Source organism: Rhincodon typus, chromosome 14 (assembly GCF_021869965.1).
Source record: "Rhincodon typus isolate 14 chromosome 14, sRhiTyp1.1, whole genome shotgun sequence".
Classification (NCBI taxonomy): Eukaryota; Metazoa; Chordata; class Chondrichthyes; order Orectolobiformes; family Rhincodontidae; genus Rhincodon; species Rhincodon typus.
In genome coordinates, this window is record NC_063345.1 from 38,200,711 (window position 1) to 38,215,058 (window position 14,348).

General features: G+C 37.5%; 1 protein-coding gene across 1 annotated transcript in view; it reads right to left on the bottom strand.

Moving 5' to 3' along the window:
- Nucleotides 1-8,886: 8,886 nt before the first annotated feature.
- frmpd3 (FERM and PDZ domain containing 3) overlaps nt 8,887-14,348 on the bottom strand; it is a 197,079-nt gene continuing 191,617 nt past the window's right edge. The window contains exons 9-10 of the mRNA XM_048605312.1: nt 10,117-11,840; nt 8,887-10,077 (exon numbers count right to left, since the gene is read on the bottom strand). Of these exons, the coding sequence (XP_048461269.1) occupies nt 8,887-10,077; nt 10,117-11,840 (2,915 nt within the window). The remainder of the gene's footprint in view (nt 10,078-10,116; nt 11,841-14,348) is intronic.

The window sequence follows — 14,348 nt, forward strand, 5'->3', positions numbered from 1 at the left end:
CCACTTTGTAATTGAAATAAAGAAATATTTAATACACATCTTTTATCATTTATTTACAGAAAATTCTGTTACATTAGTACGTGAATACATTTCCATATCAGCTTCTCATTACATATTATACATTACAGCTGATATCAAACAAAGAAGGGGAATTTGAAATTTCCACTTTCCCAAGTACTGTATTTATGGGATGGTCCTTGCTGGGACTGAACCAGCCTGAATTGACACAAGACATGTTATGAGCCTTGGCAGTAGTACATTAACGCAATGTAGAAGTGGTGCCTATGATAGAGTAGAAATCAGATGGTAGCTGCAAAGGTCTCTGGATGCTCTGATGTACACTGCAGATTGACCTGCAGTTCACCTTTTACCAAACAAAAAATGCAGCATACCTATTTGTAGTCAATGATCTGCTGTCACAGAAATGTGTTACTTTGAAACACCTGTTTCTGAAGATGTAATTTTGTTAGCAGCCCATTAGTAATGTAGAAAAACAGAGATGCAGGGATGTGAACTTACTACAGAAAAAAATACATTTTGTGGACATTTTTGTGAATGGCCATCCATCAAGAATCACTGGTTAAGTTGCCGTTACCAAGCACAAATGGACTGAGCTAAGGTGGTTCTTGCTGTCCTCATTGTATCAGAATATTGCAAGCAGGGTCCTACAATCAGCATAGGACCCTGATTTCCATTTTTAAACATTGCTTTCCTGATCCAGGGAGGCAGACTAACTCACCATTTACAGGCCACTTGAAAATTTAAGCAGTATGTTTTGGGTGTTAATGGGATGGCCAAGGTGCACAGCCCCATTTCTGACTGTCAGGTGGCAAGTGGTTAAAAAATCAACTGTAAAAAATTTGAAATAGTATCCTAAAAAGAGGAAATTTCTTGATTTTCAATCAAGATTTTTATGATTCCTCCACACAAGTCCTTTAATTATTAATCAAATTGACAATTTTGCCAAAGTAGTCCTCAAGATTTCTGGATGTTACACAAAGATTTAATAATGTATAATGGCTTTGAAAAAGACAAGTTGATGAGGGACAGAGTTCACCGTATTCTCATACTGCATAAGATTAATTTAAGATGAAGTTTATGTAATTGGTGTCATTCACTGAATCCCATTGTTGCTATGCTTTTGGATATTATTCATGGGAACTGCAATCTCGAAGCAAGACTTCCTAAGGTATTGTGGGAGATTGCTTCAATTCAGGCTTTTGATGGTTAACCACCCAAGCAGAATGGGACCAAATTTAAATGGTGAACTCACACCCCAATAATGGCAACTAAACAAACACTACTTTAGATGCTGGCATGACTAACTACAGCAAAGTCTTGAATCCACTGGTAAAAGCCAATGGCAGCAATGATTCTGGCTTCTCAGGGCCAGGTAAATTCAGTACTTTTTGTTTTTATTTTGAAGGTTGCTTGGGAGTCAGGAAAATCAAAGTACCCCTCTTGACTGTATATTAATAGCTAGTACTTGGCCTACCCTGGATTGCAACATCCCTGATCATTGAATTAACTGAACAAAACAGCCCCACTCACATTCACCTCTTTAGTGCTTCTACGAGCACCTGACTCATCCCACACAAACTTCAACTTCTCCCATTGACTTTGATGTCATTTCGACTGCCCAGGTGAGTGTTAATATAAGAGTATTAAAATGAGGCTTCTTATTCTAATGGGGCAGATGGATCACCTCCTGCTTTGACCTTTAATTTACACCTAAGGTTAAAATCAGGGTTCTCATGTAATCAACCTTGAACACCCCTTGTAGAAAGTCAGATCTCCATATAGACTCATACCATGCATTGTATGGTATGGTTTGGTTCAGGATCCTCACATGCTTTATCGCACTATGGAGATAAAAAGCAAGGAAAAACATACCAGAATCAGCAAAGCTACAGATCTTCATGGTGGTGAATAAATATAGTGCAAAAGACAATAGTATGCTATAGTATTGCAGCTTTATAACATGGAAACAACTCCTCACTTACAGCAAAGCATGACTGCATTTTGGAATTTTAATTCTGTTTGCACTATGCACAATATTAGAACAGTAGATAATGGAATGACTTGCAATGTGAATAAATGGGAATTTATTTCATCTACATAAACTACAATACAGCAGTTCCATGCGTTTCAAGATCTGGGCAGTTATAGACAGGTACAATTAGAAATGGGCGGTAATGGGATTTTGGTATGTTGTTGCGTTAGGTGGTGTACTTCATTTTTTTTATTTGACAGGAGCTTCCTGTGCAAATGTGTGTCCTGGATTGAATGCTGTGCATACTGTTTATCTACTTACGGTTATCCAAAGTCTGAGGATTATAAAATTACTGCACCATTATACACAAATATGTTAGCAATGCATCTTCCTATAAATATGTTTAAAAACATACAAAAACTATGTAAATTGGTAACTTAACGTACAATGTTTGAGTATTTTCAAAATATAGTTAAATATTGATTATCAATTGTTAAATTTGTCTTTTCAAGAATTATAATAACTCTAAGGAATCAAAATAAAATGAAGAGACCATGTGCTTATCCAGTGTCAACTGTGGTCATTTATGCACCATTTTGAACAGTTTAAATTCATAACAAGTTTGTTATTTTATCAAAATCTCCTAAGGAGATAGCGGTTTATTTGTGGCTTGTTAGATATTGGATTGGGTAATGATCTTCTAAAATATTGGTGCAAGTTAGCTTGGTTGGTAACAAGGTTGTTGTTAGATGTGATGTAAGTTAGTAACGCTCTAAAACTCCTGTATGAGAAGATTCACTGAGGGAAGGATCAAAGATTCCTCAAGAGACTGTGGTAAGTTGCAAACCCTTGAAATTGTCATTAAAAAACTTGAGTATGTCAGGAATGCTAGTACTAATTGTGATCTATGTATGTGAGTACCTGGTGTCATTATTTTACTCATGTTAGTTAATATAGCTCTAAATTATTTCCTTACTTCTTAGCTTCGGAAATGCCATTTAACACACTTGTTTGTCCCTACATTACCACTGTTTAAATTTAGGTGGCTTTTATTCTTCGATAGTATAGAACTCCTTAATCCCTGAATCTGTCCTGCCTGCTGCAACCTCAAAACTTATAAAATTTAAATGTGGAATTTCTAGCCACTACCTTGAGTAATTTTGTATTTAGAATTACTGTATAACTTTTGAGCTTTCCTTTGTTGTACCATAAGCTTTTATCAATTAACTAGAAAACAAACAAGCTTGCAAAACCATTGTAAGATAAAACTTGCCAGTGGCAGTAAGCCCTCTGCAAGGACTTTGTCACAAGATTCCATAAACTTTTTCAAAATCACTGGTTCAAATTCCTCAGGTTCTGAGGAAGGGACACCGGACCCGAAATGTTAACTCTGTTTTTTTCTTCACAGATGCTGCCAGACCTGCTGAGCTTTTCCAGCAACTTTGTTTTTGTTCTATGTTTTATGTCCTATTTAAATATTGGTAGGGATTGAGGTTATATTTTTAAAACACTGGTGTCATAAATGTTTAACCTTATTTGTTGACTGTCTCTCTCTGCCGAGTTTAAACAATAAACTGTTTTTGTGCACTAACTGACCTGCATTACTTCGAGTAGCTGGTATTGCCCTTTGGACAAAATTCCTGTGTGTGTGCCAGTATTTGCAGGGATGCCCAAACAGAGAACTTTCCAAACCATGGATAATGTCAGCTTGCTCAAGAGTATTCATTTTTATATTATTGAGTAGTGTGTATATTTACAAAATATATAAAATTTTAATTGAAAAGAAACACATTTTAACTTCACAGCTTTACATGTCAATGTATTTTGATTTTTCATCAAGACAACTACATAATTTCACAAATCTGCTTAGAGGGTGGTGAGAATATGGAATTCATTATCATTGGATTGGTTGAGGCAAGTAGCTTAGATGCATTTAAGGAAAAGTTAGACAAGTACAGAAGGGAAAAAGGAATAAATGAATATACTGAGCCAAATGCAGTAATGTGGATAGACTGTAAACATTGGAAAAGACACATTATACTAAATAGCTTGATCCTTCATATAAAATTGATGTGATTTTGAACATTGTAGATAAAGAAATGCTTCATAAGTTGGATTTTTATCACTAAACCTTTTTACATTTTATGGCAGGTTTTACCATTTGTTCTATTATTGGATTGCATTGGTAATTCTCTCCTAGCAGTTATCAAATGACCATCTTGGAATTATCCCTCTTGCTGAATAGGTGAATGTATCTGATACCTGAAGTTTGTAGTGTAGATTATTCTGCAAAGCAATGCCCTAATTTTAAGGCAGGACATTATAGTTATCTAAATTCCTGCAGTCATACTATATGGTCTGGACTTAAAGAAGTGGAGATTTGTATGATGAAAGCACATGCAATCGACAATACAAACAAAACCTCTAGCTTTATAGATTTGGGAAATTTGCGGGTAAATATAACATAAGTCATCCCGCAGAAGGGCAGACTTGGACGGTTTTGCACCCTGTCTGGTTGACTTCATCCAGTTGAAAAACTGGTACACTGATGACAAGACAGCACATTTCTCTTTTTCACAAAGTCATTGATAATTATGTTGGAATTCTACTTCTCTTAACATGACTACAATGAAACTTGGTCAATAATAACATTTGTACACATCTTAAAAATATCTCTGCATGCATTTGCATAATATACAATCATGTTCTAACACGTATTTGCATCAGTAATTTCCATTTTTATTTCAATGTGTGGTTCAATGTTGGAAACTTCTTATGTCAACTTGTAATGTTGTAATCTCCTTATTGATTGTAGTGATGTGATGCCTTAGTTTTGTGTCTCTCACCTCCTCAGCATGTATCGAAGAGAGATAGCTATGTTCTAGCTCCACTTCTCCACTTCCCAAATTGCCTTATATCTATTTAACTAAATGGTATCAAATAAAGTTTTTATTCAGAAACACATACAGATAAATGAGTTAAATTCGGCGAATAATAATTAAAAATCATAGATTAGCGTGCCCTTGCCAGTTATGCTCTGGTGTCTAATTCAACTTCACTTGAAGAGTACATTTGTTTTTAGTTCTCATTTGTAATGCCATGGGAGCTCATTAAGTATACTTTGAAATAGATTAATGTGACACCAAGCCATGTTTCATACATCAAACTCAACCTCTGCCTGCCCTTCTGCCTGACTCAGTGTCTGACAATTCGAACAGGATTGTGTATTTTTTGGCATGGTGGTTGACTGTTGTGTAACGTGTTTCTGTATATTGGTGCACTACGTTTTGTTACGAACATGGGAACATAGCAGCAGAGGTAGGTCAAATAAAAGTAAAATACTGCAGATGCTGAAAATATGAAATAAAAACAGAAAGGCACTGACAACTTAGCAGGTCTAACAGCACCTGTGGAAAGAGAAACAGAGTTAACATTTTGAGTCCAGTATGACTCTTTTGGAACTGAAAGCAGATGGAATTATATGCTGGTGACAGAAGAGCTAGTGAAACAGATTGTGAGGGTGCTCTAAGCAAAAGACATAGCCAGCGATAATAGTAGTAAAGGAGTGATAGATGTATAAACTAGTTGCAAATGTTCAATGAAATGAAAAGGAGAAAATTGGTCCATTCTGCTGAAAGCAAAGCCAACAAGATACAGCCAGTGGACGGTGGGGGATGTAAGAAGAAATAGAGTACAGAGGTCATTTTATGAAGTTGTGGAATTCAATAGTGAATTCTAGAGGCTGTAAAGTTCCTAAGTAGAAAATGAGATGTTGTTCATCCAGATTGCCTTAAGCTTCATTGGCAGACTGTAGCACACCCAGGATGGACATGTTAGCAAGGGAGCAAGATGATACATTGAAATGGCAAGCAACCAGAATGTCAAGGTCATTCCTATGGACAGAGTGGAGGCATAATGCAAAGTGATCACCAATCTGTGTTTGGTCCTGCCAATGTTAAGTAGATTGTTTTGTGTTCCTGGTGCAGATACATTTAGTTTCTCATAGATGGGGTTTTCTTACATGGTGTTTATGCAGTGTGAAGACATATGTTTTAAAATCTGAGCTCATGAATATTTTTAATTAAAACTTTGCACCACTTGTGCCTTGCAGAGGTCGTGAATTTGTACGGAGTAGACAGGAAATTCTGTAATCAGGCAGTGGTTAAAAAGCTGTTAATTAAAATAAAACTGATCAAATCCCTTAGAAATGAACAGTTGTTTGTGGGATCCCTTTGAAGGCTGGAAGCTTCTGGCACATTTTCAGCCTTTTCAAAGGATAAAGGGTTATGGTAGCAAAGTTAAGGACAGAACTCTCAATGTTTTGCGACTAAATGGAGCTTCCATAAAGGTAAGGTGGCACAGTTCTCACCTCTGTTTGATGGCTTTAAGATGAAAGTAAAGGTGGATGTGAGGTAGTTTGTCATATTTGACACATTGAGGAGCAGGAGCTTCACTGTCGCATGTCCAGGAAGAAGTGACAGCTAGGCTCTACGTTTCTACAGTACCTGTTTCACGTGGAAACAAGTAGAGGTGAGGGTAGATCATTTGAAGGGACCTGACTGAGTAAGATCGCTTAACAGTAATGCATATACTAGGTATAGGTATTAAAATTCAACGCCAATGTGTTTTACTTTTAAACCTATTTCATAATTCATACTGATATGTCAACTTCACACAGCTATACTGCTGTCATTTTTGATTCATACATATATCTCAAGATATGGTACACTTTCAAGTTTTCCTGAGAGCTTTCCACATCAATTCACGACAGCATAATCTACTTGCATGGTGACAGTTGCTAACACACAGGTGCAGTTTTTAATGCCCATTCACTGGGCTGTGTGGAAGGAGTTAATATCCCTGTTTTGGTCGTATAATATTCCAATCTGTCCACATTATATCTCTTATAGTAGATGTCTGAATTTCCTTTATATATACTATGTTGCTCCTCCCCTTACATGATGGCATTAACGACTATACCATTAGGAATCCTAACTGTAAATAAAGTTTCAGTGGTTGGGATGTGAGGTGCTGAATTTCTACAATATCAGTGTAGATTTTGTAATCAAAATAACAGCATGAACAAATAGTTGAAGAAGTGTTTCCAGCTTCAGAAATCAGTACTCAAAGATCCCCAGCCTCGTCCGTGCCTCACCTCTTGTTACTGACAACTACCTTACTCCAAGTCCATTAGAAGTTTTAAGCCAAGAAAATCGAGTGAATTCACATCTTGGTGGTTGCACAAACCAGGCAACTCATGTTGCCAGTTTGTTTAAATTTCACTTGCCATTTAATTCCATTGACTACATTGGAGGTAAAACTTGCTCATGCATATAATCAGGCAAATAGTGGGATCCTGCTTATTTTCAGTTCTTGTGCAAGACAAATTTTTCTATCATTAATCAAGTGAACAATGGGTTAACCATTTTTTAAAAATATTCATTGATGACATTTTGTGCAAAAATGGAGATAGCTTAACTGACTTCCAAATAAGAGGAATGAATGGAGAGAAGTTTGATACTTTTGTATGTACAGTAGAGTGAAAGTAGAGGCTCATTAGAATTTAAGACACAGATCATGAACTGGAAAGAATTTTGAGTTATCAAAATTTCATACAAAAGGACCGAATGGCTCTGCTGACAGGAACAAAATTATGCTTGGCTCAGTTGTATGTTTATTTGGCATCAACTAAACAATGGAAAAGTGCCAGCACTTTAGCAGATAAGAAAGAGTTTCATAGTAGCAACTAATCAGCTAAAATAATAGCAGTTCCTGTTTTGGCTGTGGGGTATCATAGTAACTTTTAGTTCTTTTGATATAACTTCTTTAATTTTGTTACATGTAAAATATTCTATAACCTGTATGAAGTGACTTTGCTTGAGACTAAAACAAATGTCTTCATTCTGGCTTTTATTTTGGTCTTTCTTTGATTTTCTGTTGAACATTCATGCTCTCAAAGTTGTAACTAAAACTGCAAACTTTAATCAATAATAATGAGCTTATGACTTTTCATTCAAAATATTGTAACAATGTCATTTATACCCTCAGGGAATATGCATTGTTCTATCATGTAATTATGGTAAAAAATTGATCTATGAGTTTCTACTACTAAATATTGCGTGAAATTAAACAAATGCGCAGAACATTTCAATTCCCAATATTCTCTTAAATAAATTGCTTTAGATATTTCTCATTATTTTGATGAGGAAATAATTCTGTAATCCTTTACTTAATAAAACTTGAGCAAACTCCAAATTTTTCACATGAAAGCCTCAATATTTAAACAACAAAATCTCTTAACTATGAGGCAACATAGAATGTGAACATTCTGACTTGTATGCATCATTTTATTCCACATAGTTTATTATAATAGAGTAAATTATAATGGAAATAAAGTCAGAAACCACAAGTTACAAGGAGATGAAAATATTTAGATTAGTGACTCTGGTTTAGACAGTCCTTTGGGCTTTTGTAGCTCTGAACAACCCAACAGCCCCCTTATACACTTAACTCGGTCACTTTTTTTTCTCTCTTTTGTCAATCTTTCTCTCTACTTATGCCTGGAACTGAATGGTTTCCTTCTTTTGTTGAAACATCTGAATTTAGTAATAACTTTGACATAAGAATGGGGATGAATTCCTGCAGGTTAAAAATGAAAGACAAGGTTGGCCTCTAAGCAGTAAGATAGAATAGAATAGACAGTTTTAGTGTGTTTAGGAGAAAGACTTAGCACATACATTCAAGTTAACAAAGACAGATAATGTGGGAACAAAACAGGAGGGAAGTGGTAAGATACTGTACACATGAATGACTGCTAAGCACAGGACACTGGAGTGTATTTAGACAGCTTCAGTTAACTTGTACACAAACAATGGGTGCATAGTTTTATGAGGTTATTTGTTCATTAATGTTTTAATTGAGTGAGTGAACGTGCTCACCACTGTAGTCACCGATGCTGATTGCTTTGTTAAATTATGTGCAGATGTCTTATTTGATGATTCCTCTGCTGCTCGGAGTAAAAATGTGTAGTTGATTACCACTTCCTCCACTTTTGAGAGGAGCTCTCTGCACTGCCTTTCCGATCGCACAATGGAAATCAAGTGCACAAAGGTCTCAATGAGACCACACAGCACTTGAAAGCTAGTTGAGATAACTGCAAGCATGCGTGTTGGACTTTTATCTACTGCTGCCACTCTCCTACATGCAGTTCGCAACTCTTTAAACTTCTGTGTGAGCATTTGCTTGTACTCATCCAGGTGAGACATATAAAGTTTAGGACCATAGTTTCCACGGTTCACTGTACACTGCCTTAAGATGGATAGCAGTTCACTAGTGTCTTCCTGGGCATCAATAAAACCAGCAGGTAACACATAGGCTCTGTTCCGCAAAGCATTAATTTTGTTTATATTACTATCAGCATCACTCAGTACTGCCTCCTGTGGTGCATTGTCCCCACTGCTGTTGGAAACATTTTTGTCTGACATTTGAGAAGGTTTAGCTAATGTTTCACTGAGTGTCACGGAACTGTCAGTCCGCAGATCTGGAAGAAGCTGCATTGGTACTGAATATGAAAGTTCGTCCTTATCACTGCTGTCATCAGCCACGTCGCAATTTCTATAATAAAAACAGTACCTAAAGGAGCAGCATCTGTTATTGTCAGGTATGTCTCCTTTGAGAAGTGGTACTGACTTTGAAGGTTTGAAATCCCCCTGAATGGAGAAAATTGCTGGAGCTCTTTGTTTCTCGTCTACATTGGAAATGCTTATGTGAGATGGGACATCAAACTGGGCTGGCTCCTGAGACTGGTTTTTAAGGACTTTTCTTATAAATTCACTCTCTTTATCCAAATTCTTGGATTTTTCTGTCTCGGATATCGCCATATTTGTGCCGTTTTCTGAACATTCTGATATTATTTCACTTACTTCTGCCTCAGACATTATGTTCGTGGCACTGTGGTGCCGCTCCAGTTTCTTGCCATGGGGCATTTTCAGGCACTCACCTCGTGCTATCATGCAAAATACACCAGGCTGCTGTTCAGATTTATAGTCACTGGACTCCAAACTTGAGGTCCGCCGCCGAATGGCCTTTTGTTTGGTATGGATATCGGGTGCAGAAGGGTCAACACTGATTTTGGGTTGCTTGTGAACACAAGGCCCTTTGGCTGTCTCTGATCTTTGTGATTCTAAAGAACTAGGAACTGATGGAAAACACATTGAGTTACAAGCCAATCCTCGACGTTTACAGTCACAACTACGACGTTGTTCTCGGGACAGTCCTGGAATGTTTCCAACTGGATTGCTTTTGATTTGACAAGGGCAATGCCCAGATGCTATGCGATACAAGTAATCCTCTGCAAATACATCAACTTTGGTTTTGGGCTTTAGTAATTCTTCAAGAAACTCGAGTTCATATTGTTTCACTTTTTGTAGTTGCTCCTGTCTCTCATCACTCTCTTTCTTATATCGTGCTGGGAAAGTAGCTGAGAAAAGGTTTTTAAAATTCAGCAAGGAACCTTTCTGTGACTTAGCTTTATCATGGATAAGAGACGCGCGTTGTTTAGCATCAAAGACATTTTCTGGAGATGATGTGACATGTGTCAAGGTAACACCACTCAGACTGGAAGGCTTGGAATACATTGGGATGCTAGTAGATTTTTCCGAGCTAATACTGGTTTTACAAGAACATATGTGACCCTGACGTTTCATCTTGTCAACAGTATCTTGCTGTGCTGCGTTGTTGTCTAATCGTGAAGTGCCAATAGGGTACCTGTAAGGACTGAGATAATATTCTCGATTTGGGGAGCCGGTTCTTTTGGATTGAGTTTCGTTGTCTGTTTTCACATGATCAATAATTTGACCGGCTGGTATATCCACCAAATCTATAAGATTTTTATTGAACAATGCTGAGATTTCCTTCCCTGTTGCTGGCTGATACTTCCTATTGTTTACTTTCACATATGTCACTTCATTGTTCTTTGGTGTGCAAGTATGGAAGACAGTTGTCCTGTGGCCGTGAGAATCTATTTGCTTTTGTGCAGCCTTCAGCAAATGACATTCACATGGTCTGGAGTTGCTTTGCATGCTTCTTTCATATTTCAAATACTCATTTTTTAAAGAATCACATTCAGCACAGATATCTGTATGCCCAGAAATTGGGGGAGGAGAGTTATCTGTTGAACCATAAATTAATGAATTTTCTTGTTGGGTTTCAGGCCTTGAGATTCTAGAACTATTATCGGAGTTTCTGCCATTCAACAACTTTTTAATACATGATCGGTCATGTTCTACATGAGTAAATGATTTGTCTGCACTCTGAATTGTTACCTCTTCAGGACAAGTTGGTTTCTTGGAAGAATCTTCCTTGGATTGAACAGTTTGTTGTTTAGACGTCTTTTCTTCGACTATTTTTGTACAATGAGGGCAGTTCTTTTGTAAAATAGTCTTCAAAATACCATTATCTGGCCTGTTTATGATTTCATTACAATGAGTGAATACCTGAGGTCTCATGTGAACTGTACAATATCCTGTCACTTGCCCAGGTTTGAATTGCATGGCCCCAGGCAAGGGACTCTGTTTTGTTGAAGCAGCTGCACTTAAAGTATTTGTTTCTTCACAATGTTTCTTTGGACAAGGAACTCCTCTGGAGGAAGGGTGGGCACAGCATCTAACAGCAGTCAGGGGCACATCCTTTTTCATAATTAGACCAGTTCTGTTCCCCTGATAAGTAAGTAAATGGTGCTGTTTAATTGCTGAAACCATTTCGGAGATGTCTGTCATTTCTGAAGAATTTGTTTCATGACCAGAATCCAGTGATGATTCTGGGGTCATAGCTGCCAATACAATCAAACCTGTGGATCACATAGAAAAGAAAAGTATTTTACAATAATCAAATAGCAAGTATTGAGCTTTATATATACTTCGTACACTGGATAGCAAGTGTATTATCTGAAGAAATACTAATTATTGTCATTATATTCTTTACTGAAAGTAGCTTCAACCTCTTTAGAAAATTGAGTGAGGTACTTAGGATACATTCCCGTTCCTCCTTTATGTTATATGTTATGAGAATTAGATAGGTTCAAGTGAGCAGATTACATGCATTTTTGTTAATTGTTTCATGGGACATTGTTGATAAGGCCACGTATTCATACATTTTACTATGGTTAGATGTCAACAGGTTTTCTTTTCACAAGAGAGTCATTGGCCACTGGAACAAGTTGCTGGTGTGTGCGATAAGTGCACTACAAATGTTGGTGAATTGTTGATAATGTCTTGATGAGTTCCTAATGGAGACTGATATCATCACCTACAAAGGGGAGAGCTACTGGGTGAAATGCCTCATAATCACTCATTTTCTGGAACTTGGTTTGATCATCTTTCCAAGTCAGAAAGAAATCATCAAAACTATTCTTTCATTTGAATTAACCTGTCTTTATTAATGTATATTCCCACCTCTTCCAGGAGATATGTGGCTGATAATGTATGAAAACATTGGAAATCATGATACTCAGATGCAGTAACTCTTTGGGGTAAGGTGCACTTCACATCTTTTTTTTTTACATATTCCTAGGTATTTTTATGTTTCAACATCATTTATAGTAGGTGCTGTCCGTGACTCAGTGATAGGTGCATAAGAGAAAACAACTGTAAGTTATATATTAATGTCTTACTCCAGATTCTTGAGCACGAAATCAAGGTTGACCCTAGAATGCAGTAGTGAGGGAGTACAGTATCATCTCGTGCCATCTTTGAGATGAAATGTAAAATTGAGGTCCTTGAGCCCTTTAAAGATGATGGAAGCAATCCCATGAAACAATGTTGAAAAGCAAGAGAATTTTTCCTGGCGTTTAGCCCAAACACACACACTATCTGATCATTGTCATCTACTACTTGTGGCAGGTGCTGTGCACTTGTTAACTGCTGTGTTTCCTGTGTTATGACAGTGATTTACACTGTAGAAGTCCCTAGTTGGTTGGAAAGCTCTTTTGGACTTCTTGGGGTCACGGAAAGACAAATATATTTTTACATAACTTGAGGTGTACTTTGTTTTCTAAAATTCACTCATTCCTCATTTCTACTTTTATTAACTGAATTGAACTGCTTTTGATTTGTGCAAGTTTCCATTATTGGTACAGACATGTCCTAATTTCAGCCACTCAGTTTTCCTCTCACATCATGCTGTGTGCAGTGACAACTGAAATATAATGCTTTCTCATAAGTGTTAAACCATGATGTGATGGACAAGTTCTAAATGCAAAACTCTTTAGTTGACCATCTACCTACATGTTGTCAATCCTGACAGTTCAGTCTTTGCAGGAAATAATCTACCCAATTTTAGCTGTGGGGATCAGGTGGTCCGGTAGACTATTTGCTGTCGATATTTTGACTTAGTATTTGTTCAGAGACAAGTGCAGACAGAGCACTGGCAACAACTTGAGACACATTGTCTGACCTGTGCACTGCCTAGGTGTTGCAGTATATACGTTGACCACTGAGTGAAGATGACTTCTGACGGTCTGCATTTTCCAGGGGACGTCACAACCCTAATTTTGGACCATTCAGGGTCCTTAACTGCCCATGTTTTTATCACATCCTCTAGTGCAACCTTCTGGCATGACGCCTCTTAATAGGATAAGAAACACAGAAGGGCCAATTAAGGGTGACAGGTGGGGTCTGAATGACACTGATCCAACTGGAAAACTAATAACAATACCAGGATGTTAGCCCCCAAAACAGAGGCACCCTGTTCCATGCATTCAAGTTAGAAATTAAAAGTTGGAGGGGAAGCACCTCCACAGACCTATTCATAAGTGGAGCTGTGGCTCATTGTCTTTCTCCATCTTTGGGGCATGGAGCCTCTGGAACCATTGGCAACTTGGTCTGGTACTGGAAGGCTGCCTTGATTGATCCAATAGCCTCTGTACATGGCACATGACAATTTAGACAAAACTACCTCTTATTGGGATTTCAATTGGACTAGTGGTTGCCCACCTTTTGGAGCAGGTAGCTGAATTGGTTCCCAGTCTGGTATTGGTGAGGGCCTGGGTGGCAGGAAATGTATTTGATGCTGTCCAAAAGTGTCACCTTCCTATTTTGACAGCCTCCCCATCTCTAATCCCACCTACATAGGACTAAGAAAATCCAGCCCAGATATGCAAACTAATTCCTCCCTATTTAATTACTAGATTTATCAAAATGATTTTTATTCTGTTGAACATAGTACTTTGGCATTTTGAAGATGTTACAGCTTTGTGACATTGTAGATGCTACAAGCTCTGAACAAGATTCAAATCTATGAGCTCTGCCACCTAGAAAGAAAAGGGCAGCTGGTGCATGGGAACACTTCTGCCTCCAAG